The 27,703-nt window shown below is 40.9% G+C and overlaps 2 protein-coding genes across 8 annotated transcripts in view; one reads left to right on the forward strand and one right to left on the reverse strand.

The window, feature by feature from the left end:
- Positions 1-15,350, forward strand: part of rangap1b (Ran GTPase activating protein 1b) — a 57,718-nt gene extending 42,368 nt beyond the window's left edge. For 4 of the 6 annotated variants that reach the window (XM_043679893.1, XM_043679895.1, XM_043679897.1 and 1 more), the window contains 5 exons: positions 1,858-1,968; positions 2,911-3,013; positions 5,190-5,278; positions 11,332-11,453; positions 12,853-15,350. In XM_043679893.1, coding sequence (XP_043535828.1) covers positions 1,858-1,968; positions 2,911-3,013; positions 5,190-5,278; positions 11,332-11,453; positions 12,853-12,922 — 495 coding nt within the window. In that variant the 3' untranslated portion in view covers positions 12,923-15,350. Of the gene's footprint in view, positions 1-1,857; positions 1,969-2,910; positions 3,014-5,189; positions 5,279-11,331; positions 11,454-12,852 lie in introns of those variants that run through there. The other 2 variants (XM_043679898.1, XM_043679899.1) reach the window with 2 other exon arrangements.
- A 2,079-nt stretch (positions 15,351-17,429) lies between these two features.
- Positions 17,430-27,703, reverse strand: part of LOC122542295 (chondroadherin-like) — a 27,686-nt gene continuing 17,412 nt past the window's right edge. Inside the window, exons 1-2 of one of the 2 annotated variants that reach the window (XR_006309773.1) lie at positions 25,437-25,617; positions 17,430-17,579 (exon numbers count right to left, since the gene is read on the reverse strand). Coding sequence is in view for 1 of the 2 variants with exons in the window: in XM_043679900.1 (XP_043535835.1) it covers positions 17,567-17,579; positions 25,624-26,038 (428 nt within the window). In the remaining variant the exon portion in view is untranslated. The other variant, XM_043679900.1, reaches the window with a different exon arrangement.

Consider the following 27,703-nt stretch of genomic DNA (forward strand, 5'->3'; position numbering starts at 1 on the left):
AGCGTCGGAGGCTGAGAGGTGACCTTATAGAGGTTTACAAAATTTGAGGGGCATGGATAGGATAAATAGACAAAGTCTTTTCCCTGGGATCAGGGAGTCCAGAACTAGAGGGCATAGGTTTAGGGTGAGAGGGGAAAGATATAAAAGAGAACTAAGGGGCAACATTTTCACGCAGAGGGTGGTACGAGTATGGAATGAGCTGCCAGAGGATGTGGTGGATGCTGGTACAATTGCAACATTTAAGAGGCATTTGGATGGGTATATGAATAGGAAGGGTTTGGAGGGATATGGGCTGGGCGCTGGCAGGTGGAACTAGATTGGATTGGGATATCTGGTCGGCATGGACAGGTTGGACCGAAGGGTCTGTTTCTATGCTGTACATCTCTATGACTCTAACCAGCAAACAATTCACGCATCCTCTGATGGAATAACACAACGTTGGCTGGGTTTGATCGTGAAATAATGGTGCAAATAATTCTTATTGCATGGTATGATAGTTTGTACAGCACCCTACTGTTCCACTGCAGTTGACATTTGCTTCCATTACCTTGCAGAAAACGCTTAGCATTGGGAATAAAACAGGTTTTGATTCCTGCCTTGGGTCACCTGCAATCCAATTAATCATGTAGTTTGAGGCAAGGAGTAGATGTTAAGACCAAAACACACACATACCACCAATGGACCAAGTCTTTATTTCAGCTGTTCTTGTTTCAAGGGAATTTTAATACTCGGGTGCTGGTAGGTGGGACAAGATTGGGTTGGGATATCTAGTCAGCATGGACAAGTTAGGCTGAAGGGTCTGTTTCTGTGCTGTATATCTCTGTGACTCAATACCTGTGAGCTGTACCCTACTTGAACATGAATTGAACATGCTCTGAGATATCACAGGATGGCTGGTATGGGAAATGTGAATGCTGTAACATGAGCCATTGTTCTTTTGATACTGGATCTGAGGTGCATTGTTGAAGAGCAACTGCACTCTTCGACTTCTGAATCTGGTCTCGAAATGTTTGATGCTGACATTGTTAGATGTTTTTAAAAAAAGTTATCTTCACTTGCTCCCCAGAAAGGCACAATACTATAATCTTGAATATTGAGTCAGTTATGGATGAGGCAGTAGCCAAAAAAATTGAGATTAACTAAATGTTTGGCTAAAGACAAAAGCAGTGCTGAAGAAATCCAGCAGATCTGGAAGCATCTGTCGAGAGAACAACTAATGTTTCAAGTCCGGTGACCTTTGCCAGAACTGATGAATTTGTGATCAATTTTGGCGCAAAGTCCCTGCACTTGATGTTAACTCTTTCTATCTATAGATGCTACTGTGTTTCTTCATGCTTGTTTGATTTCTAGCATCTCTAGTTCTTTGTGTTTATTTTAGTTAGAGATGGCTTGTGAAGACCATAATAAAGATGGCAAAGGAAGCAGAAACTTTTAGGGAGAAATTCTAAAGCATTGGAGCGAAGTGACTGAAGGCACAAGATTTAATACTGAAGTAAAGACAAGACTTGGAGAAGTGCAGAATTGTAGGACTGTGGTGAGTTCTAGGAGCGAGTGTGGGTGCATGAATGAATATAAACTGGAGATTGTGAAATTTTAAATTGGAAGGATGAAAGACGAGAAGTCCTTGTAGATCATCAAGCGCAAGGTTAGCTGAATGGAAGTGCTGAATAGGATACTGTTTGAGTGTTATGGATATGTAGCAGTTGATGAAGTTTAGGATAGGGGGAACTCTTTTAACCTGTAGTGATCTGTTTTTAAAACATTTATCATTACTGGGAAAGGAGCCCATCATCTTAAACGTACTCTGTCCTCTGGTTGTGTTCCATACTTCTCACTAACTGCCTTTCATTTTTCTAGAAAACCATCCCAATTACCCCGACATCAGAAGCCGCCAATTTCTTGTCTTTTCCATCTCCAGACAAACTTGTTAAAATGGGATCTAAACGGTCACTTCTGTTACTGCAGCAGGTACTGACATAACAGCATGCATTTTCAATTCAATTTTCTGTGGCACTGATTTCTCTTGTGCCCCCACCAAGACCAAAGGGCTGCTCCTTCCACAGGTGTAGTCAGCATGTTGCCTCACTGAAAGGAACATCCTTCATATGAAGCCAGTTGGTGAGCTGCCAAACTTGGTTCACAAAGGAGCACATGACTTGACACAGGCTTCATTCTTTTCTCATGTGATGTCTCCTTTCCTCCAGTTAACACTGGAAGGAAGTTGAATGCTGCTTAATTTCCCTCTTCCCTAGCTTGTGCTGCCAAGGATCAATTAAGATCAATTAACACCACATAGACCAAAGAATACTCTAGTCAATGTGACTGTCTGTCCCAACTGAATGATGTAGTGTTAATTCTCCAAGATGAACTCTGCATCCGTGCAGTAATGAGTTTGTAATGTTGTAGGCAGCTAAAGCTTGTATTAATTCTCCCACACTCTAGAATTTAACTACTTTCCAGCTTTGGTTATCAGAAACAGAGGTAATGTTCTGAAGCTTGAGTAAATGTAGCACCTCCCAGTTTCATGCCTGCTTCAAACTTTTGTCTGTACTGAGCCAGCTAATTACATCTAGATTGGTGTTAAGGGTCTGAAATTGTTCTTAGCTTCTGTGAGGTGAAGAGCTTATGCTCAAAACGTCAACTCTCCTCGGATGCTGCCTGACCGGCTCCACACTCTTCGAATCTGTGAGGTGTAGACGGGGAAGACTTGCAGGCTAATTGTTGAGTGTGATGGATTAGCCTGTTGGTTCTCATACTCTAGTCCCATTCACAAGGAATGACCGACACAACTGGAGAAATATCTGTTAAACCATATCCAAGTTCAGGTTTCTCCTTTTGGGGAAGGTGGTGAATATGTTCCAAGTGAATAGGATTGACTAAATTAAATTAATCTAAATTAATTTTCCTCAGACTGATCTGTCAAACGCGGAAAAGGTTGTCCAAACGTTTCTGAAGGTGGCTGCAGTCTATAAGGAAGACCAGGAAACCAAAGCAGCAGTATTCGAGACTGCAGGTGGAGTAGCTATCTTGTTTAATTTGAATTGTTTTTAGAATATCATAGGTCATTGTTTTTGTCGGGGAGTCGAATATTTCTGTCCCAGTTCAGCTGGAAATGGAGTCCATTCTTTGCATTGTATGTTAAATCCAGGACTCGAATGGACTTGGTATGTGATTTTTAAGATGTTTACTGGGAATAGGGAACTAGCACTAAGAAAAGTAATTCAACTGATGCAAGTCAGAAAAGCTTGGAATTGTTAATGTATGCAATTTTATTGAGTTCAGCCTTAAATGCAGATATAGTATTCACTTTGGTATGTACAGTTCCATTGTAGAGTTTGTGTTGGCATTCAGGCATATAAGAAACTAAGCCAATGCCACAAACATGGAATATGCAGAGGGTGATGTGTGTAACTCTTTTCTGAACCCTTTGAAGTTGAACAACATCTTTCCTATAGCAGAGAGACCAGAATTGAATGCAGTATGCCAAAAATGGCCGAAACAATATTCTGTACTGCAGCAACATGTCCTCCCAACTCCTATGCTCAGTGCGCTGAATAATAAAGGCAAGCATACCAAACAAGGTCTTCACTGTACTGTCTACCTGTGACTCCACTTTCAAGGAACTCAGAACCTTCACCCCAAGGTCTGTTGTTGAGCAACACATCCCAGGACCTTACCATTAAGTGTATAAGTCCTGCTCTGGTTTGCGTTACCAAAATGCAGCACCTTGATTTATCTAATTGATCAGATGCAACTTCCATCCAGTATCATCCATATTTTTCTTTGTAATAAGTTTCAATTAGGAGCTTGGTATCTAATCAAATGTGTGCTGTCGGACAATCAAAAGAAGCTATGATTAGAGTTGAACATTTTGAGATCAGCAGAAAACAACCTGATCCTGAGCCGTAATAGAAGATCATTCTGAAAACAACTAATGATCATTGAGTGGTAATGGTTTCATTGCAGTGTCTACAGGAATGTGATTGGTCACAAATAAATATGATAAGACTAATATGATGTTATGGTGTGTGATTATATATTTGTATTTTAATATCATTTATTCTTGCATTTGGATTTTCAAGTTTAATTAGTGGCATTTGGGTTTTCTGATGATGCCACCTTCCATAATGAATGTGACCTGGGACTGTAGTTGGACAGAAGGGTCTGTTTCCATGCTGTACATCTGACTCTATATTAAGTTGGATTAGCATCCACTATGTGCAAAAGTAAACCAGTGTTGTGTTGTCATATCTATTGGCATCACCTTACTAGTGAGAAGACATGCATCCCCTGTTAGTGCAATGTTGTCAGCTCAGCATTAGTGAAGTCTGTGGCTTCATCTGTCTAATTCTTTGAGTTTGAAGAACAGACTAAGCAGGATAAGATTTATTAGCCTTTCTGTGCCTGTTCTACAGGATTGGTGTATTGGTTTGTAATTTTTGTATTGTCCTTCCTTTAATATTCTGTCCACTGCTTCCTCATTACCTATTCAGTTTGTTTGTCTACTGTTGCTACTACGCGGCTGTGATCCATTTGTACATTTTTACCTGACTTATTTGCTCCATGGATCCAATACCATAAATCCAGGCACTTGTGTAATATTCCAAGCATCGATTCCAATTGATTAAATTTTTACCAAGACTTGTCAGGATAATTAGGCGAGGCACTGTATTGGACAGTGTGGCTTCAGACATTGTGTACTGACCAGCTTTGTGCACTGGTCTGTCCAGCACTTGACGTCAGCCCACCTGACTTGACATGAATTGCCCATGGCTTAAACCACATGACCAGAAATCCAGCAATGCCTTGGTTCTGGGTGTGCCAGATTTGAGGCATATGTGTATCAATTTCTTGATACAAGTCACACTGCAGTTCTGCTTTGGACTGTTAATAGAACACAATACTATATGAGAGCATGGTGGAAAAAATTCAGAAGTAAACTTTAGAAAGAGGATTGGATGAATACTGCTGGAAGGAATACTAGGAGTTCTGTGGGGAAAGAACAGGATGATTGAACAAATGCCTCTTTCAAAGTTGTGGTGCAGGCACAGTGGATTGAAAGGTCTCTTATACTCCTCCATTCTCCGATTCTCTATAAATAAATATCACTCTTTCGTTGTTTTTCATCGCATGTAAGTGTATTTTTTTACTCTCTTCTCCACCCTCGTTCCTCCCCTCTCTTTTAATAGATGAACTGTTGCAGAAAGCATTCAAGACTACTGGATTTGAGTTAGATATGTTCATTACTTCTCTCTTGGTGTATATGGGACTTCTGAAGGTAAGAGCTGTTCTGATGTGTGGAGCAAAACGTGCAACTTGTGGTCAGCTCTTAAACCCATGCATGCCATTTTGATTTGAGGAATATCAGTAATGTAAATTGTATGAACGTTAATGGAATGTGGATTTTAGTGTGGCCCTGAATTTCCACCATCTGCACCCAAAAAGCAATGGCTTAGGCAATTTTAGTACAAAGAGAACTGCTGAATATTAGTTGATTTAAAATGCGATACTTCCAAACTGGAAGTATCCAGCTACCCTAAAATAAAACTAAGTGCTGGCAAAACTCAGATCTGGCAACATCAGTTCTGAAGAGTCATATCAGACTCAATGTTAACATCCTCATCCATACGTGCTGCCAGACTTGGTGGGGGCGGTAGGCGGAGGGGGGGTGGTCTCATCTCCCTGAGGTAAGAGGAATCTTTTTATTGTGGCTGCTGTAACACAGAGCTAGGATCGATGTGAAAATTGGCTAGTTCTGTGGGGAAGGCTTTAAACTAAACTCGCAGAAGGATGGGCTATAGAATACTGTGTAACATAGGGAGAATTGAAGTTGACAGAGCATGGGCAGAGACAAACAGCTCAAGAGTAAAGGCTGGTTCAAAGGCTAGAAGGATTTGATTTAAGGACAAATGTGAGCAAGTCAAAGCTGAATTCTGAATGCACGTTAATGTAGCGAGGTTGCTGAGTTTCAAGCACCAGTCACAGCATAAGACCATAATATTGTAGAAATAACAAATCTGACTTGAATATTTCTAAAAATATATTTAAATTTGTAAAGTGCTTTTCAGAACCACTTTACGGTCAATGGAATGGATTTTCGAAGTCTAAATGCTGCTATCGAAGAAATGTCAGCAAATTTGTGCTCCGCAAACTCCTTCAATCAGTGATGTGAATGTTAGCAGAAAACTGGTTTTTGTAATGCTGATTGTAGAATGAAAATTGGTAGGGGAAAGTGGATTGATTGGGCCTCTTTAGCCTCTCACGGGAAAGACAGCACCTTTGGCACTCCCTGAATACTGCAAAGGAGTATCAGCCTTGTGCACAAGTCCCAGAGTGAGACTTGCGGCTAAACCTTGTAAAAACAAGGCAAGAATGGGCACCAAATATTCCTGGCTCTAATGTGTTCAGGAAAGGTAGTGAAGGAGAGAAAGGATGACTGTCTCAGTATTGTAATTTATTTGATCAATACTATATTACAGAGTCACACAGTATGGAAATAGACCCTTGAGTCCAAATCATCTGCGCAGAGTAGACATCCTAATCTGACCTAGTCCCATTTACCAGCATTTGGCCCATATCCCTCTAAACCTTTCTTATTTGTATACACATCCAGGTGCCTTTTAAATGTAATTGTGCCAGTATCCTCCACTTCCTCTAGCAGCTCATTCCATGCACTCACCACCCTCTGCGTGAAAATGTTGTCCCTTAGGTCCCTTTTAAATCTTCTCCTCTCACCTTCAATCTATGCCCTCTAGTTTTGGACACTCCTATGCCAGGAAAAAAGACCATGGCTGTTCACCCTATCCAGGCACTCCATGATTTTATAAACAACTATAAGGTTATCCCTCAGCCTCCAATGCTCCAAAGACAACAGCCTATTCAGCCTCTCCCTTTTGCTCAAACCCTCCAGACCCAGGAACATCCTTGTGAATCTTTTCTGCATCCTTACATTTAACGGCATCTTTATGGGTGAGGAATCAAAGACCTAATTTATTTAGTTGAACCAAAGAAACAAAAAGGAGTTCAGCGCAGTTCAATGGTATACCATCAAATTGTGCCGAGAAGTTAAAGGTGAAAATTTGCAATGACATCCGAGTTTAAAAATGGTTCTTATACAGAAGGGTTGGAATCAAAAAATGGAAAGCAGGCAGGACTTCTAGGGTCACTTATTTCTATTTTTAGTGGGCATATAATCTGTGTTGTAGCTTCATGGGCAGACAATCTGATATAGTAAGTATGGGACTATATATACTGTTAAACAGCAGGCGCATTATGGAGAAGGCTGTATTTCCCAAAACCAACAGATCAGATCAAAACCAAAACAGAAACTGCTGGAAATGCTCAACATGTCTGGTAGCATTGTGAAGAGAAATCAGTTAACGTTTCCGGTTGAGTGACCCATCCTTAGAGCAGATTAGATCGAAACCTTGTAACCCTACTGTAAGTGTGAGTGCTGATGGATAATCAAACAACGGATTCAGTGATTTTTTTTTTAAAAAGCTGAACAGTGGGAAGCCATTCAAGGAAGAGATGAGTGTAAAACACGTGTTTCCATGGAACTGAGGAAATCCATCCAAATCCAAAGCTGTCCAAAGACCAGAATAGTTTAAAATTAATTTGAGAAAGAAAACTTGATTCAGCTGTATAGTTGCTGAGAAACAGAAAATGCTCAGCCATTTAGTCCAGCTGAAAAAGTGCTAAATCCTGCACTGCTTAATGCTACTTTTCAGATATTTAGTCCCTAACTCTAACTTGCAACAATTCAAGCATGAATGCAAGTAATTTTAAAGGCAGTCGGGGTTTTATCTCCTCCACATTTGTCAGGTGAAGTCCAGATATCCATTACCCTCCAGGTGGAAACATTTCTCCTTGGCTTCCCTTGAATCCTTCCTATTCACTGTATCTAGGCCCATAATTTTGTACCTGTATTTATATAGTTCTTTTTGTGACTTCTGGGCAGCTGAAATTACTTTTGAAGTGTACTCACTTATTAAACACATGAGCCAGCCTTGCACCAGCAAATTGCCACATAATAATTCCAAACCATATTATTGAGAATAACTTCCCTGCTCATCTTCAAAATTGTTTAATGGAATCTTTTGCTCCAATCACTAGACCAAATAGAATTACCTTGATTCAGTCTTTTCTTGGCTTCTTTCCAGAGAAAACAAACCCAAACTATCCAATCGTTCCTTAAAGCTAAAATTCTCCAGTCCTTGCAGTATCTTCACAAACCTCTTCTCTCCCTGTCTGGTGTGATCTCATTCTTCCTGTGTTGTGGTGACTGCAACTGTATGCAGTTCTTCACCTGTGTCCTAATTGGTGGTTTATCCAGTTCTTGTATGATCTCTTTGCTCCTTTGTCTCAGCCAAAGAAGGAAAGTAACCTGCATGCCTCATGAAACCAACTTGTCTGCCTACTACCTTCAGAAATCTATGAACCAGCACTCCAAGGCTGTTATCTCCCATTACACTTAAGCCATTTACTGAATGTACCCTCATCGTTTGTCCTTTAACACCTTATCTCCCTGTATTGTTACTTTGTTATTTTGTTCCTTTTCAATGCAGCTGACCATTCCATTGAAATTGCTCTAAAACTGTTTATCACTATATCAAGTACATAAGCAACTTTTGTATCATCCTCAAAATGTTTTAATTATGCCATTGTAGATTTGACCGTTTAGTTTTAAACCAGGCAATCTTCCAGCTTGTTTCTTCTTAAAATTTAAATTCAAATTAAGCCTCACCTGCATTCCAGTAATGACTGTAATTTTTTGTGTTTACAGATCAGGCCTATCTGTCATGGCTATTGGCCAAGAGCTAGAAAATGGGATTAGAATAGTTGGGTGCTTGTATTTGACTGGTGCAAACATGATGGGCTGAAGGGCATTGTTCTATGCTTTAGACCTCTATGACTCTTTACCCTTACTGAGCTGCAAACCAGGAGATCCAAACTGCTGCTAACTCTGCTGTAACGTGCTCTGGTATATCCTCAAACTCACCTTTTAAGTCCATTATTCCTCAGTTACAATTTCTTCTTTGATCTCATTAGCTTAATACAATCTACAATCATTCACCCTTTCTTGAAGTCTTTTAAACCAATGTAGTTCTAAATCTGAAAATGAAAAGCATCTCCCAAACTGCTCATGTTGTAAGCAATACGTTCCTCCGGCTCTTTATCTAAGGGAGCCCACCTACTATTTTATAGCTTGTTCTTTTCCAACTTTGTTAAATAAACATTGGTCACCTTATAAACTGCCATTTATTGAGGTGTTCTGGCATTCTCAAAACCAAAATTCTAAGGACCTCCAAATATGAACCATGTACTAAATATTTGAGACACTAATCAGGTATGACCTTCCCATAAAAAATAAAATGTTTGCTGACTTTCTTCGGTTAATCCATGTCGTTCTTAATGAAAATTGCTAATGTCCCTCACCTTTTTTCCATTACTTTGCCAGCCAACTTTGTTACTCCAATAGTGCTTTAATTACTCGGTCTAACCCTTTACCTTAAACAACAATATGAGGTTAAGTCTTCTGGTACTATGCATGTGGTTAGAGGCTGAGAAAAAGCACAGGTAATGACATCACCGTAGGAAATGCTACCATCAACCCAAGGTAACCTAAACAGATAAATAGAAAGTGGGTCATAACACCAGTGCTTCACCGGAGACTCACTGATGTTAGCTATTCTGTTGATGAAACGTTTGAAAAAGAATCTTCCAGCTCAGCGAGCAAATGTACATCCAGAACCTCAACTTGTGCTATAAATCTGCTCAAAACTCGCTAATTTCAGTCCTGTTGAAGTAACAAAGTTGGTAGGCAAATTAATGGAAAAAAGGTGAGGGACATTAGAAATTTTCATTGAAGACCTGGATTAACCAAAGAAAGTTAGCAAACATTTATTAATTTGCCAAAAGGTTGCGAACCTTGACAATTGAGTAAAAGATGAGTGAAGATAGGAATGATATTTCTCCAGGGTTTAGTGTCTGTCAAGGATACTGCTGGGGAAATGGTTTGAGTCCTCCTTTCAGCAGTTTCTAATAACTTACAATTCTCATCAAAGGTATGGTTTTCAGTTTATTTTTTTCTAATAACCTTGTTCTTTTGCTGTAAGTGCATTGAACATATTCAAATGAGGCTGCCAGTGACTGACCCCCACAGTGAACAAATGTCAAAAAAAACTTATGATCAGTTCACCCAGCTTTAACTCTATGGCCTGACTTATCCAGAATTGCTATCAGCTGAGATCACAACAATACAATAGAGAACCAAGCTGAATGCAGAACCTTTTGAGATAATTAAAAGGGAATAAGAGGGATGAAAAGATGATGAGAATTGATTTGTGGCTAACACAAAAAGTGACCCAAGACTTGTATAAACATAATTAGTAAAAGGATTGTCAAAGGGTGGAATTAAATAAGGACAAAATAAGTAAATTGTGTGTATGCAGAAGATACAACTGAGATTTTTTTCTAATACCATGTTGGTTCTGCAGTGAGATAAGAGTTAACAGCAGTAAATGAGAAGGTATTAAACCATTTGATAGAATAAATCTACACATGAAGGTGTTAATTCAAAATAGACAAATACTCAAAAGTAGGAAACCCACCAGGTCTAGATGACATTTGTATTGGGTTGCTGAGAGTAGTAGTTATAGGATAGAAAATGCAGAGGCTATATGAAGTTTCACTATAAATATTATAGTTCCTCATCTCCCATATTAAATATGTGGCCCAAGAATTACAGTGAAAATGTATACAAGCAGAACAAGGACTGTGATTAATTTGGTGCTTATTAAACGTAGTTGCTCATTATTCCTCTTGTGTATCTCCATATCTAACTATCTTTCCTTCCTTGTTACTTAAGTGCTTTCTTCTAGTTAGCATTCTGTTGACTATGTGGAACAGGTGGATTAGGTACCTGTGTCCATGTGCAGGTCCTCAGCCCCAAAGCCGAGCTGATGTTTACACTGAAATTAAAATTAAGTACTGGAGAAACTCAGCAGGTCAAGCAGCATCTTGCAGGAAAAAAGCCAAGTAAAAAATTTGATTTATGTGACGACTACATGTACTTGCATATAGGTTCAGAATCTTGATTTTGTTGGTGACTTAATCACTTTAGCAATCTGCCAGGGAGGTCTGGTCAAGACAGATCAGTACAATTGCAGGCACCAACTTTCTTCTTTCAAGATTCTGTCCATATTCTCTCTGCCTATCAATTATGGTGAGAGAGCATAATTGTCCAGATGTCCTCCAGTGCTGTATAATATAATGAAAGTCTTTTTAGTAGCTGTATATTTTGTAATATTTTAATTTTGTATTTTTCAGAGTGAAGAGAAGATTAAAACGGTTGGTAATCTAATTGGACCTTTGACAGTTCTCAAACACGTGATTCAGAAAAGCTACTTTCCACGCTCTGTGATTCCCATCCTCCATGCTTTCCTTACTAAGTAAGCAAGGACTCTTCTTTTTATCTCACCACTGATTCATTGCTTTTAATGATGCTTGTCAGTACCCCTTAATGTCAACAGTTTTGTTTGTCCAAGTGCAGCCAGAAAATGCTCCATTGAGGTATAATGTTCCAAGAACTTTGTGTGCCCTCAGTATTTCAAAAAAGTGGCACTTTTTGCAGGAGTGCTTTTATAGTGTTAGATTAGAGTTCCATAGAGAACATGGAACTAGCTGATCCTGGGGATTCCCCAAAGAGGTAGCCCTAATTGAATGCCTATCTGCTTTCAATGTCCTTTTTTTAGAATCTGTACTGTATGGAAGCCAACCATTGAGTCCATAAAGTCCACACACTGACCCTCTGAAGAGCATCCCACCCACTGCTCCTGTGCCCTCAACCCTGCATTTCCTATGGCTAATCCAATTGCCCATAGTGCCCATCTCTGGACACTATGGGCAATTTAGCGTAACCAGTCCACCTAACCTGCACATCTTTGGGACTGTGGGAGGAAACTGGAGCACACAGGGGAAACCCACACACACAGGGAGAATATGCAAACTCCACGCATGGTTGCCTGAGGGTGGAATCAAACCTGAGTCCCTGGTGTTGTGAGGTAACAGTGCGAACCACTCTGCCACTCTGAAGTAGCCTAACTGCAGTGCAGCAAAGTGTAGCTTCAAGAATGAGTAATTTACATAATCTGGCAGCGTTCCAATTTTTGGATCATGAGGTTCCACTGCTAAAGACTTCTGTCAACCATCTCCTCCTCTTAGTTGCCACTGCTTCCAGTTTAGCTTGAACCAAGTGGTGAGAGTCTCCAATAGGAGGAAAATCTCCAGGTACAAGGCCAGGACCTGGTTGCTGCCACTTGGCTTTGTGCCAGCCTTTTGTCACAGTTTAAACCACATCATTGCTAAGATGGTGATTGTCAAAGTGACTTCTTGCTATTCCTCTTGCAGCCGCTACAGGTGGGGCCAGCTGACCACCGAGATGTCCACCTGCCATTTCAAAGGGCAGTACCTAATGTATACTGAGAGCAGCATGCCATTATTAAATGCACTGGTAGTGAATGGTGGCGAGGTACTATTAGCAGGTACCTGGACAAAAGTGCTTCCCTTCATGCTCCTTTCAGTCTCTGGATCATGGCTTGCAGCAGTTTGCCATTGACACTGCCCCTTTTCCTTAGTAGCAAATTGACACTGCATACCCAGACTTGCCATCTATCAGAGTGAGAGAGACATAGCCTAGTTTTGAACTTGCTTTAAAATGATGTTTCATATCAATGAATTTTGAAAAATCAAGAATCTAATCTGTCTCCTGCATTGTGCGAGAACGATGATAAATAAGACTTAGAATCACAGTCTTGCTCTGAACTCACTCAAATTTTCTTTTTAATGTAGACACAATCATGCTTTTGACTCCTGCCAAAATGCAAAATACACTTTGTTGGAGACTATGCAGAATCTTTAATACCATCCCTGTGATCTGGGAGCTGATGCAACAAGAGAAGTACACAGGACTGGAGGGATTATCTATGCATTACCAAGGAATGGCTGTAAAAATGCCCATCGGGCTGCACAGTGTTCAATGCTTCACTTTCTTCGTGCTACAGACTGGATCTTTTGCTTCAGTCCAGCTTGCACCTCATGGCCTTTTGACAGTTTGCAGTCAGCTCAGCTCTGGCCAGATTATTTTCGGCTGCTTACAAGTGAAAGCGAAATTGGAACCAGTTTTTAGTGACTGATTTGCAAGCTGTTGATGACTTGCCTTGTGTTTCCTTTGCCTATTTTGGTGTTAGGAGAAAAAGTGGAGAATAGCCAAATTTCTGTGGCTTTGAACAACCAAGTAACATGTGCTTTAGCTTAAATTTTGGCCCTTTATTCTTTCGTGAGATGCTTTATGAAATTGAGTGGGCACAATTCACATTATTCAGCTTCCTATTTGAGCCTGGTGACCTGGAAAAAGAGAAAATCATATTTGAAAATCTACAGGCTGGTACCTCAATCCCACTTCTGAAATATGTTGATGCTGTCATCTTCATCTGCTAACTTGTGTACAGACTTTGAAGGAAATGTGTTCATAAAGTTCTTCCAAACTTGTATAACTGTTCAGCTAATACAGTTTATAAATCATTTAATCAAATGGAAAAGGCTTGTTGGCTGCTGCAGAATTGTGCCACCTACCCTTCTCCACCTTCACTGTCCCAGCCAAGGATTTCCTGTCTGGGGAATTGTAGGTTTTGGTCTGCATAGTCAGCAGGACTTTAATCTTTGTTTGCCTGATTCCCCACTACCACCACCACCACAACACCTGAAAAATTATAGGAAAAAAGAATTTAAAACAATTTTCTCTTAATTGACTAATTAGTCAAAGGTGTCCTTGTGACTCAGTGCTACAGAATAAAGATATTGCATCTCAGTCTAGGAGATAGGTAAGTGCGGGGCAAACAGATCTATCTTTGAATAACTCACCAGTGCTAAGTTTACCAAACCATGGCTACTTAGGGAGATGCAAGAATCTGCAGGCTATTGCAGAGCCATATCCTGCCAAGAATAGATGCCTTCTGGTGAAAAGAATTGAGTTACGATTGGGGCAAGAGAAAAAAATTAGAGCACTGATGGGCTTCTTATATAACCGAACATTTTCTAACAGATAATTTTTACAAGAGGTGATGTTTTAAGATTTAAAAGGATGCAGGAGGAAAAACAGACTTGTAAACATCACAGTCTGATCATAAGTGATTTGAAAGCAGCTGTAGGAAAACTCATTGGTACTCAAGGAGATGGACTGAATCTTATCCCAGTCTTTGAAGAAGCATTTTAATATTACTTCATTTGGATTATCCAACTCGTAAAACCACTAGGCACTGAAACCCCCAGTCTATTTTCTGTTCCAGATAACTGTTTGCACTCTTAACAATAAAGAACCCATTATCCAGGATCTTCAGGGGAACTGCTCCAGTTGAATTCTTTTTATAAAGGCCTGGCAGATAAAAGGTTGAGGTGGTGTTTGGAAATTTTAGCTGATTCTAAATAGGATTCACAGTAGCTTAGGAAAATCAGGGGTTTTGAGTTGTGTTGTCTTAGGAGAGCGGCGCACACAACTGCATTGTATCTCTCACCTGTTCACCTTGGCCTGAGCAGTAATGTAAGGGTGCACGTGTGCACCTCTGGAAGCAGAGGTAATGTGTTCATCTCTTGTATGTCACAATTTGTGTGATGTACCTGTCGACCAAAACACATTATCAGGATGGCCAGGCCTAAAAGATCAGAATTTTAGACTGCAATTGGCTGTTGGCATGATGGGTGATAAGCAGGCCTTATTGTTCTTTTATCTGTTAAGCTTAATTTAATCTACAGGGCCAGCTATGTTCATAATATCTAGGTTTGAATAAGATGAAATGTTTCCATATGGTCTGCAATATTCAATTCGTTTTTGTTTCTTCCTTATTCTTCCCGCATCAGACACAATCTGTACCTTCAAAGGTGAGGAGGCAACTCCCACGCTAGCTCTGACACTTCCTGTACCATAGAATATAGTGACTCTGAAGGAAGGTGTGTGTTTCCCCACTTGAGTTCATTAATCTGGTTTGCTAATGGGCATATGCAGTACTGAAGGAAGTGCTGCATTTTTCACAGCGGCAATTACTGAGAGCTTGTTAGCCTAATCACATGCATATTCTAGGTCTCGTGGTTCTATTTGTAGACCAACAGAATTATTTTGGCAACTTAGCCGACATATTCTTAGTTAATATCACTAATAGATAATTAACCGACTATTTGTTTTAATTGATATTTAAAGAGTTGGAACTGGTGTGGACTGCACTATGTCACTGCTTCAGAAAACTCTGAACTGGGTTGAGATTTGTTTCTGGTGATAAAGATGCTGTATGAATCCACATATTTCTTCTTCCTTTTCTAATGAGACTGATACAGCTTTGAGGACATTTTCTCAGGTTATGAACTGCAGCAAAAGCAGTCTTGTTTAAGATGCTTGGTTGCAAAAGCCCTACTTAAACACTTCACCTGGTGGTTACAAAATGTCTCCATACTATATAAAAGGCAAAGAAGCACAAGAGAGTGTAAGAATAAATTAACTCAGAACTGGGGTCATTACTACTAGGAATGAGAGATGGTGAAATCATTGTAATGTTGCTGGACTAGTAGTAATGTTATGGCAATAATTTATTGTCTCCTATAGGTTTAGGTAATTGAGTGCATTTAATGTTCTTTTGTCTTTCACTCCTGACTCTGCTATCCCTATTCCATTTTATTTTGAAATTCTAAAATAATTGAAAATGTGTATTGTTAAGTATTTCCAGCATTTCCTGTTGTTCATTCACATTTCCAATGTCCACATAGTGCTTTTAACTTCCAAAATGCGATTGATAGTGTCATGTGCTAGGTTTGTTGGTAAAATTAAAACCATGACGTACAAGGGGCTGGTGGGGCCAAGGATATGACATTGGCTGAGTGACAGCAAACAGTTGTAGTGCACAATCACAAAATACTGTGGACATTAGAGATTACTAAAGACAGTGCTTTTAAAAACTCAGCAAGTCTGGCAGCATTGTGCTTAAAATCGGTTGCCAGTCAGCATGTTTTGAACAGTCTTAGTAGTTCTAGCCCTGTCAATCTTTTGCTGCAGCAGCAGTTTCTCCCAGCTGAATGACGAGCTACACTATTTTCTCAACATAGAGTGCCTAATTTCTGTGACTAGGTCAGCATAATGACCAAAATGCATGGCAGAAAAGCATTTTATGGTGACTAATCTAACATGATTACTTATACCATTAACAAGAAATTGGGTCTAAACTCAGCCCAGCACCACCAGATTAAAAATGAATTTTGTATTTCTGGGATATCTTTCATGACGTCAACATTTGAAATCGATTCAGTCAATGCTTTTTTTTAAAAAGAATAATTATTATTATCATGTTGGAAACATGGTAACCAATTTACACACTGGAAGTTCCGTTAAACTGCAGTGAGCTGATTATCGAAATGTTAATTGGATATATATAGGCAGGAAAATCTAAACATTACAGCAATTGATTCTTAAGTCCTTTCTTTTCATCAATATAGCAGTAAATGTATTGAAGGATGTTTGCCGTGGCAAATTATTAATATGGTATCATCAGAGTAACGTTGGTTTTTTCCTGTCAAAGTAAAGATGATTCGCCAGCAAAAAGGATCAATGCAGGAGGAAATTTCTAAATCATTTGAGCAGGGTTAAGGATTACCCAATTACTCTTCACTGATGTATGTCAATCAGATTCAGACCAATTAAGGATACCATGAGAGAGCCACGTGCTCAAGTTAGTGGAGTATATATACGTGTGATCCCTAGCCATGTTCCAGTGGACTGTCCAATTCAAACTTCACAAGTTGAACCATGTGAAGAAAATTACATGTTGTCCTCATCGCTGATGTTTTCATAACCACTGTTAATTTGATCAAAGTCTATTTTACTTTGAACATTTTGAAAATAAGCATACTTAGATGCATCCTCATCATAATGTCTTTGGAAACCAGTATTTCTTGACTTAAGTTTGAAGGCAATAATTGAAGCAATGATAATTAACAGTATAATCGTAATGCTGATCCCTGTTCCCATTATGTACTGTCCCTTGTCCCCAGACTGAATGGTTTCAGGGCTGCTGAGCAGCCCCAAGGTCTGAACCACTGTGCATTGATTGGCAGTGGGTTGAGTGCATTTATTGATAAAGCTACTCAGAGGCACAACACAGATTTTGTAAAATGCTCCAGCATCGAGCTCAGTCAGCTCCACTTCTCTGACCCCACCAATCATCCGAAGGCTTTGCATCTTCGTACCAGTGCTGTACCAAATTTCGTATTCATCACCCAAAACTTCTGGAACATTCCAGTTCACCAGCAAGGAGCTTGTGGTGACTTCACTTGAAATTACTTCTGTGATCCTGTTGGAGAGACATGGGTCAGGATTCATGGGGGTTGTATTTTTCAGTGTTTGCTTTTGGTGTTGTCCAACTGCTGCTTGCGTTTGGAGTGGCATGAGCAGTAACTTGGCGTGTTGCACTGTGGTTCATGGCCGTTGGAGATGATGTGGTAGAAGCATATGGATTATAAGGGCAAGTCAGATATTGCAGCTGAGGAAGAGAACATAGTTATTAAAGGTTACAGTGAATTTACAGAGGGTGAAACTCAGCTCAACTGATCTGTGCCATTGTTTTAGCCCTAACTGCTTGTTTTCATTTCCGTGTGCTTTACCATTATTTTCTGCAGAATGACTGACCAGGAAACGCTCCTGTCTTTACCACCTACCATTAGACATACTGGAAGGGTTTGCAGGCTGGCAATCCCTTGTCTAGCAATATTAAAACACTTCTTTTATGGCCAGCAGATTCTTTTGTGGGACTCGAGCCCATTGTGCAACTCTCCGTCTGCATGTTCTTTGATTCATTTCCCTGGCTATCTTCTCTCTTTAAAAGTATTGAAACTGTACAGCTAACAAACTGTTAAAGCTGTGTTAGAAAGAAACATAGAAGATAGGAGCAGGCCATTTGACCCTTTGAGCTTGCTCCACTATTCAATATAATCATGGCTGGTCATCTAACTCATTACCTTATTCTTGCTTTCTCCAAATACGTTTTAATCCTTTTAGTTCTAAGAATTATATCCAAGTCCTCCATGAAATTCTTTTTATAAAATCATGAGTGGCATGGATAAGGTAAATAGACAAGGTTTTTCCCCCTGGGGTGGGGGAGTCCATAACTAGAGGGCATAAGTTTAGGGTGAGAGGGGAAAGATATACAAGGAACCTAAAGGGCAATATTTTCATGCAGAGGCTGGAGCATGTATGGAATGAGCCAGAGGAAGCAGTGGAGGCTGATACAATTACAACATTTAAAAGACATCTGGATGGGTACATGGCTAGGGAGGGATATGGGCCAAGTGCTGGCAAATGGGACTAGATTATTTTAGGATATTTGGTCAGCATGTACAAGTTGGACCAAAGAGTCTGTTTACATGCTGGACATCTTGTGATAGCTAATGCCTCTTCATCTCTGTTCTAAATAGCCTACCCCTTATCTTTAAACACTGACCCTGGTTCTGAAGTCAAGAACATTCTTCCTGCATCTACCCTATCTAATCCTGTTGGAAATTTCATTTTCAATGAGAATCCCCTACCTGTCCTCATTCTTCTAATTTCCCCTCATTTCCAAATGTAGTCTTAACTGATCCAGTCTCACCCAAATGCTAGTCTTGCTATCCCAGGAATCAGTCTGGTAAACTTTTGCACTCGCTCAAGTCAGAACATCTCATTCTCAGATGAGATCAAAACTGCACTCTTACCTAAATTAGCTACAACTTGTAATGCAAAGAATCTGCTCCATGAGTACTGATTGGGGCATCTGCTGTGGACACACCAATATCTACTACTCCAGGTCTGCACACCAGTGATCAATGAGGAGCACATGGTACTGAAAGAAGTTGACCACAGTCTCAGCAAAAATGAGCAAATGATCACTACAACCCTTTCTCCTTTGAGGCTCAGTGCTCTTGTTTAGGTTTCAGGAAACTGGCTATACCTCTATTGATAGTGTGTGTGCATACTACATTGGGCAAACTACAACCTTACTTGCACAGATTTTTTTTCCTTAACATTTTGATGATTCTTAGACCTGATCATAGCCTCTATACCTGACTACTGAATAACAAACATATGCTGACAAACTAATGTTAAATTATGACTGCTGAAAGCAAAAATAAAAAAGTGAGTCCCTGAAATTTTTGTTATTACTCTACCAATGGTGGCAATGCCTTCAGCTGCCTTTCCCTGCATATTCTTCTTCATCCATTGCCCTTCACTCACCAGTTGAATTGTTTAGTTTTTTTTTATCTGTCTCTCTCTTTCCTATCGATTCTTTTCAAAATCCCTATCAAATCCTGCCTAAATCTGTTATGTATTGGGGAATATGATTCTGGTTCCCATAACTCGGGCAAACAGCCTGACTGAACTTGCACATCCCTAAGGCCATCAGATGTTGGAGCCAAATTAGGTCATTTGGCTCATCAAGTCTTCTCCACATTTGGTCATGGCTGATATATTTCTCAACTCCATTCTCCTGCTTTCTTCCCATCACCCTTGGTCCCCTTACTAGTTAACAACCCATCTATCTCTGTCTTAAAGACACTTAATGACTTATTACTGCAGGAGGCTGAGTCACCACCCTCTGACTGAAGAAATTCCTCCTAATCTCAGTTCTGAAGAATCATGCCTTCATTCCAAGACTGTATCCTTAGGTCCTAGTTTCCCCCGCTAGTGGAAATGTCATCTCCACATCCACTCTCTCCAATATTCTCTAAGTTTCAGTTAATCTTCTAAACTCCCAAATACAGACAGAGTCCTCAACTACTCCTCATGACAACCCCTTTGTTTTTGGGGCTGGTCTTTTAAACCTCCCTTGGACTCCCTCTATGACCAAGACATGCTTATTTACAGGGTTCAAAAAATACTCTCAATATTCCAAATGCAGTCTGGCCAGAGCCTTAAACAGACTCATTTCTGCTCTTGTATTCTATTCCTCTTCAATGAATATTAACAATGCACTTACCTTCCTAACTGCCAACAGAATCTGCATGCTAACGTTAAGGGAATCTTGAACAAAGACTCCTAGTTCCCTTTGTGCTTCAGATTACCGAAGCCTTTCTACATTTTAAGTCCACACCTCTTCTTTCTATCTTGCACTTTCTCATAATGTATTTCATCTGTCACTACTTTGTTCAATCTGTTACCCTGCCCAAGTGTTTCTGCAGCCTCTCACTTCATCAACATGACCTGTCCCTTCATCTTTGTGTTATCTGCCAACTTAGCAAAAATGCAGTTCATTGTGTAACGTGAATAGTTGTGGTTCCCAACATGGACCATACGGAACTCATCACTGGCTACCATCCTGATAAAGATCCCTTTATCTCCACTTTCTGTGCTTTCTGCCAGTCAGCCAATCCTCTCTTCGTGCCAGAACATTCCCCTAACATCATGGGCTCTTAATTTATTTAGCAGCCTCCTATGAGGCCTTGTCAAAGGCCTTCAAGAAATTCTAATAGATCATATCCACGAGTTCTCCTTTTGTCTAACTGGCGTGTTACCTCCTCCAAGAGTTCCAACAGATTTGTCAGAAATGACCTCCTCTTAATAATTGTCTCAAAGTCTTGCCAACAACTGAGGTCAAGCTGACTGGTCTATTGTCTTCCATCTTCTGACTCCCTTACCCCCACTCCCCCCTTCAATATATTTGCCATTTTCCAGTCCTCCGGGACCCTTCCTGACTTCAGTGGTTCCTGAATGCTTTCATTATTTGCTTAGTAACTCCAGTTTCAGAATTCTAGAGTGCAGTACGTCTGGTTTTTTTTTCACCTTCAGATCTCTTAGCTTCCCCAGCACATTCTCCTTGCTCATGACCTTTACACTCACCTTTGCCCAATTCTCTAAGTTCTGATATGTTACTGATGTCTTTCACTGCGAAAAGTGATGTAAAGTACTAATTCAGTTCCTCTGTCATTTCTTTGTTCCCTATTACTACTTCTCCAGCACTTTTTAAAGTGCTCCAATATCCACCTTTGCCTTTTGTATACGTTTTAAAAAAGAAATATTGTAATCTTTTATATAACTAGCTAGCTTACCCTCCTTTAATTCCCCCCACACTTCAAATTGCTTTGTTTTTAGTTGTCCTCTGCTGTTTTTTTAAAGACATTTTTTTGCTTTGTGCTGCCCGTGGTTTCCCTTGTCAGCCATGGTTGCCTCATTTTTCCCTTAATATGTTTCTTCCTCCTTGGGATGAATTGTTTTTTTGTCTTCTGAATTACTCTTAAGAGCTCCTGCCATTGCTAGGAGTTCTCTGCTGAGCTGCCCTTCAACTCTGTGCAGCTCCTCCCTCGTTGTCTTTGAAGTTATCCTTATTGAATTGTAATACTGTACATCTGATTCCAGCTTCTCCCTCTCAAACTGCAGAGTGAATTCTGTCATATGAAGGTCGATGCCCCAAGGGCTTCCTTCACCTTAAACTCTCTAATCAAGTCTGCCTCATTGCACATCACTGAATTTAGAATCTTTGGATATTTAGTACAAAACCGAAGAAGTATCATTCTTTGAGATGGACTTCTTTTCCCTATGAATGTTCAATCTGTACTTAGTGTGTGGAGAATGTGAAACAATGCCATCAGTCCTGTGTTGATTGTCAGAATTGTCCTCCTGTCTGCAGTGGATCAAATTAGATTCCTCATCCTTTCTACACTTTGTCCTGTTGCAAATCCAAAAATCGCAATTGTTTCACAGCACCCGCGTGATTGGTACAGACAGGAGGTGGAAAAGCTAATGACTTGCCTCTGCAACAGCTGGTTAGAGGCTGATGTACCCCTGAAACATTAGGGAAGTCCACAAAGCATTTCTGAATACGTGAATTATAACCTGCCAACTTGTACAAGAGTTGAAACTTTATTGCTGGAACAGCACAGCAGGTCAGGCAGCATCCAGGGAACAGGAGATTCGACGTTTCGGGTACAGGCCCTTCTTCAGGAATGAGCAGAGAGTGTTCAGCAGGAGAAGATAAAAGGTAGGGAGGAGGGACTTGGAGGAGGGGCGTTGGAAATGTGATAGGTGGAAAGAGGTCAAGGTGAGGGTGATAGGTCGGAGTAGGATGGAGGTGGAGAGGTCAAGAAGAAGACTGCAGGTCGCATGCTTCAGCAAAGCACTCAGATTTTATTGGCCAACCAGTCACCCAGCTTTTCTGCTCCTTCCCTCTTTGTCAGCTGGAACTCAGTCAGTCACATTTGCTTGTAAAGTCAGGCTCATTTGGGAATTAAAACACAACAGCGAATGCTGGAGATTGGAAACAAAACAGAAATTTCTGCAGAGACTCTGCTGATATGGTAGCATCTGTGAGAAGAAAGGACAGGAGTGGGAATTTGTGCTTGGAGTCCGAGGAGATAGGAGAGGTGCTAAATGAATATTTTTCATTAGTATTTACACTGGAAAGAGACAATGTTGTTGAGGAGAACACTGAGGTACAGGCTATTAGATGAGATGGGACTGAGGTTCGTAAGGAGGAGGTGTTAGCAATTCTGGAAAGTGTGAAAATAGATAAGTCCCCTGGGCCGGATGTGATTTATCCTCAGATTCTCTGGGAAGCCAGGAAGGAGATTGCAGAACATTTGGCTTTGATCTTTATGTCGTCATTGTCGACAGAAATTGTGCCAGAAGACTGGAAGATAGCAAATGTTGTCCCCTTGTTCAAGAAGGGGAGTAGAGACAACTTTGGTAATTATAGAGCAGTGAGCCTTACTTCAGTTGTGGGTAAAGTGCTGGAAAGAATTATAAGATATAGGATTTATTATTAACTAGAAAGGAACAATTTGATTAGGGATAGTCAACACAGTTTTGTGAAGGGCAGGTCGTGCCTCGCAAAGCTTATTGAGATGGTTGAGAAGATGAATGAGGGTATAGTGGTTGATGTGGTGTACATGGATTTCAGTAAAGCGTTTGATAAGGTTCCCCATGGTAAGCTGTTGCAGTAAATATGGAGGTATGGGATTGAGGGTGATTTAGTGGTATGAATCAGAAATTGGTTAGCTGAAAGAAGACAGAGAGTGGTGGTGGCAAATGTTCATCCTGGTGTTCAGTTATTAGTGGTATACCATAAGGATCTGTTTAGGGGCCACTGCTGTTTGTCATTTTTATACATGACCTGGATGATGGCGTAGAAGGATGGGTTAGTAAATTTACAAATGACTCTAAGGTCGGTCGAGCTGTGGACAGTGCTGAAGGATATTGCTGCTTACAGAGGGACATAGATAAGCTGCAGAGTTGGGCTGAAAGGTGGCAAATGGAGTTTAATGCAGAAAAGTGTGAGGTGATTCATTTTGGAAGAAGTAACAGTAATACAGAGTACTGGGGTAATGGTAAGGTTCTTGCAGTGTGGATGAGCAGAAAGATCTCCGTGTCCATGTACATAGATCCCTGAAAGTTGCCACCCAGGTTAATAGGATTGTTAAGAAGGCATATGAACCATGGGGTTATGTTGCAGCTGTAGGAAACTATGGTGTGGCCGCACTTGGAGTATTGCGTACAGTTCTGGTTACCACATTATAGGAAGGATGTGTAAGTTTTGGAAAAGATGCAGAGGAGATTTATGAGGATATTGTCTGGTATGGAAGGAAGGTCTTCTGAGGAAAGACTGAGTGACCTGAGGCTGTTTTCGTTAGAAGGAAGAGGTTGAGAGGTGACTTAATAGAGATGTGAAAGATGATCAGAGGATTAGATAGTGTTAGCAGAGAGAGACGTTTTCCTCGGATAGTGATGGCTAGCATGAGAGGACATAGCTTTAAATTGAGCGGTGATAGATATAGGACAGATGTCAGAGGGGTAGTTTCTTTACTCAGAGAGTAGTAATGGCGTGAAACTCCCTGCCTGCAACTGTAGTAGACTCACCGACTTTAATGTCTTTTTAAATGGCCATTGGATAAACATATGGATGATAATGCAACAATGCAGGTTAGTTCAGCTTCAGGCTGGTTTCACAGGTCAGCACAACATTGAGGGTCAGAGAGCCTGGACTGTGCTGTAATGTTCTGTGTTCTTTGAAAGCAAGATAATATTTCGAGTCTGGCGATTCTTCATCAGAACTGTTAACAGCTCAGGAAAGGTGGTAATATATTGAAGTGACGTTTGTGGGAAGGGGTTGGTCTTGCACAAGGTGACTTACTTGCCGATTTACTTCCTCCAACCTCAGTATCCAAGGCCTCAGGCACACCTTCCAGGTGAAGCAGCAGCTTACCTGCACTTCTCTCAACTCATTTATTTCATTCACTGCTCAGAATGTGGTCTCCTGTATATCGGGGGAGATGAAACACAGATTTGATGACCGCTTTGCTGAACACCTACACTCTGTCTGTAAAACATGACCCAGAGTTTCCCACTGCCTCCACTTCAACACACCACTGTGTTCCTACACCAACATTTCTGTCCCAGATCTGTTGCAGTGTTCCTTAACGCAAGTTCAAAGAACAACACTTCATTTTCCACTTTCTCCTGCTGAACACTCTCTGCTCATTCCTGAAGAAGGGCCTGTGCCCGAAACGTCGAATCTCCTGTTCCCTGGATGCTGCCTGACCTGCTGTGCTGTTCCAGCAATAAAGTTTCAACTTTGATCTCCAGCATCTGCAGACCTCACTTTCTCCTCGAAGATTTCAACTTGGACAAGACTCTAGTTCATGATCGATCAAAATGGTGAAAACACATTTCAGGAGTTCTAGATATGTTGAGGTGGATTAGAATTGTTCAGGCATAGGTAGAAATGACTTCAAGACATTGGAGGGAGTGTGTAAGCTGCCAAACCACTCACCTATTCAATTCTTCAAACAACCTCTGCCCTGCATAGGGCAAAGTCTACAAAACTCCTTGGGATTTGGCCATTTCAGAACCCAATGAAGTTGAGTGGAATACCTTGATATACCCCCACGTTACACTGCTCCTGAGTTCGCCCTTTGTGCAGTCTTAGCTCCTGGTCTAATGCTGATACCTGTGACTTCTGAATGAGAAGGTGATGGGTTCAAGTCCTACTCCAGGAATTTAAGCACGAACCCTGGACTGACACAACCAAATAGAGTACTGAAGGAGTTTTGCACTGTCAGACATCTTCCAGTGCAATCTTAAACTGAGGTTTTGTCTGCCCTTTTAGATGTACATTAGAAGTAACCCCTGCATTATTTTAAAAAACAGAGGGGTTCTGCCTGAGATCTGACACACTTTCTCTTTCAATCCCAACAATTAAAAGCTGATTAGCTGATCATTATCATATTGTTTACTGGACCTTGCTGTGCACTTATTGGCTGCAACATTTCCTAAACTATAACATTGCAAAAAAAATGTGTTGCATTGGCTGTCAGACTTGTGACACCTTGAACTGGTGAAGTACACTGTGTAACTGCGACCTCTATTTTCTTACCTCTACTTTGACCAGAAGTTTCCCAGATTGGCCACTAGGAGAAATACACTTGACCTGATCCTTTGCATTCTGTCTCAGAAGCCTATCCCGGAGCCAGCGCAGGCCACAATCGCACTTCCAAGGGTTCCCACCCAACCTGAGCCACCTGATGGACTCGAAAGATTTACTGAAGCTGAGAGTTACCAACCGGTTGTTCCTCATGCTCAGAGCTTTCAGGTTTCGAAACATGGAAAAGGCGCCTGAAGAAATCTCGGCCAAAGAAGTATTGTCCAAATACAATGACTGCAGATATCTTAACCCGGGACCAAAGGTGCCAGAACTCAATCTGGGAATGATATTGTTGCTTAGTGATAGGCTGCTGAGTCTACTGAAGGAATGCATGGCTTTGGTTGGCACTGCAGTCAGCCGGTTGCTGTCCAGTTTAAGCAACCTCAGACTCAGGTTATCCTCAAAGGCCTTTGAGGAGATGACTGCAATACGGTTGTTGCCGAGGTGTAGCCAGAGCAGAGCTCTAAGACCTCTGAACATCTGGTCCATAAGAACGACGAGATTGTTGTAGCTGAGGTCAAGAGTCATCAGATTTCTTAAAGAGGAAAATGCACCTGTTGAGGGCAAGGGGGACAAGGGTAAAGAGTTAGAAAAAGAAAAGTCATTCTGTGACATTAGACTAATGACATTTCAACAAAGGAGAATTCTGTGGTTTAAATCTAGCAACCTGGTAGTACAGAAGAAGACCCCAGTTTAGACTACACTCTTTTATAGTTTTACGCCCACATCCTTGAATCTGGGTTCAATACAGTCTGGTTGGGGAGAAGGTAAGGTCTTCAGGCTTGGGATTCTTTGTAGCACTATTTAATACATTTAAGGACTATTCTTAAACTCTACTACCTAATGTTTGTCAGTTTACCCCATGTGTTTGTCTCTTCTTTATCCTCTGCCCATCATGGGCTATTTATGGCCAGTGAGGAGTAGCTTGTTGACATCATTGCAAGTTTGCTCCAGGTTCCTAAATCACTTAGACGTTCCTACTGGTTGTTTTACATGGCCAATTCTTCTCTTGGTGCACCAATGAAATGTTTCCTCCTGAAACCCCTGCACATATTTTACTTCCGAACTTTTATACTTAACTGCATAATATTTAAAAATGAGGGATGTTATATATAAGTTATATTGCCCTATCATGCAAGGCGGCCTTTGTGTGGAGCAGCAGAAAGTGGGGGAGATACTAAATGAGTATTTTGCATCAGTATTTACTGTGGAAAAGGATATGGAAGATATAGACTGTAGGGAAATAGATGGTGACATCTTACAAAATGCAGATTATAGAGGAAGAAGTGCTGGATGTCTTAAAAGGGGTAAAGTTGGATAAATCCCCAGCACCTGATCAGGTTTAACTGAAAACTCTGTGGGAAGCTAGAGAAGTAATTGCTGGGCCTCTTGCAGAGATATTTGTATCATCGATAGTCACAGGTGAGGTGCTGGAAGACTGGAGGATGGCAAACGTGATGTCATTGTTTAAGAAGGGTGGTAAGGACAAGCCAGGAATCTATAGACCAGTGAGCCAGACCTCAGTGGTGGGCAAGTTGTTGGAGGGAATCCAGAGGGACAAGCTGTACATGTATTTGGAAAGGCAAGGACTGATCAGGGATAGTCAACAAGGCTTTGTGCGTGGGAAAATCATGTCTCATAAACTTGATTGAGTTTTTTCAAGAAGTAACAAAGAAGATTGATGAGGGCATAGCAGTAGATGTGATCTATATGGACTTCAGTAAGGCGTTCGACAAGTTTCCCCATGGGAGACTGATTAGCAAGGTTAGATCTCGGAATACAGGGAGAACTAGTCAGTTGGATACAGAACTGGCACAAAGGTAGAAGACAGAGGGTGGTGGTGGAGGGTTGTTTTTCAGACTGGAGGCCTGTGACCAGTGGAGTGCCACAAGGATTGGTGCTGGGTCCTCTACTTTTTGTAATTTACATAAATGATTTGAGTCATAGAGATGTACACAGCATGGAAACAGAGCCTTCGGTCCAACACGTCCATGCCGACTAGATATCCCAACCCAATCTAGTCCCACCAGGCAGCGCCCGGCCCATATCCCTCCAAACCCTTCCTATTCATATACCCATCCAAATGCCTCTTAAATGTTGCAATTGTACCAGCCTCCACCACATCCTCTGGCAGCTCATTTCATACACGTATCACCCTCTGCGTGAAAAAGTTGCCCCTTAGGTCTCTTTTATATCTTTCCCCTCTCACCCTAAAGCTA

The sequence above is a fragment of the Chiloscyllium plagiosum genome, chromosome 39 (genome assembly GCF_004010195.1).
Source record: "Chiloscyllium plagiosum isolate BGI_BamShark_2017 chromosome 39, ASM401019v2, whole genome shotgun sequence".
Lineage (NCBI taxonomy): Eukaryota > Metazoa > Chordata > Chondrichthyes > Orectolobiformes > Hemiscylliidae > Chiloscyllium > Chiloscyllium plagiosum.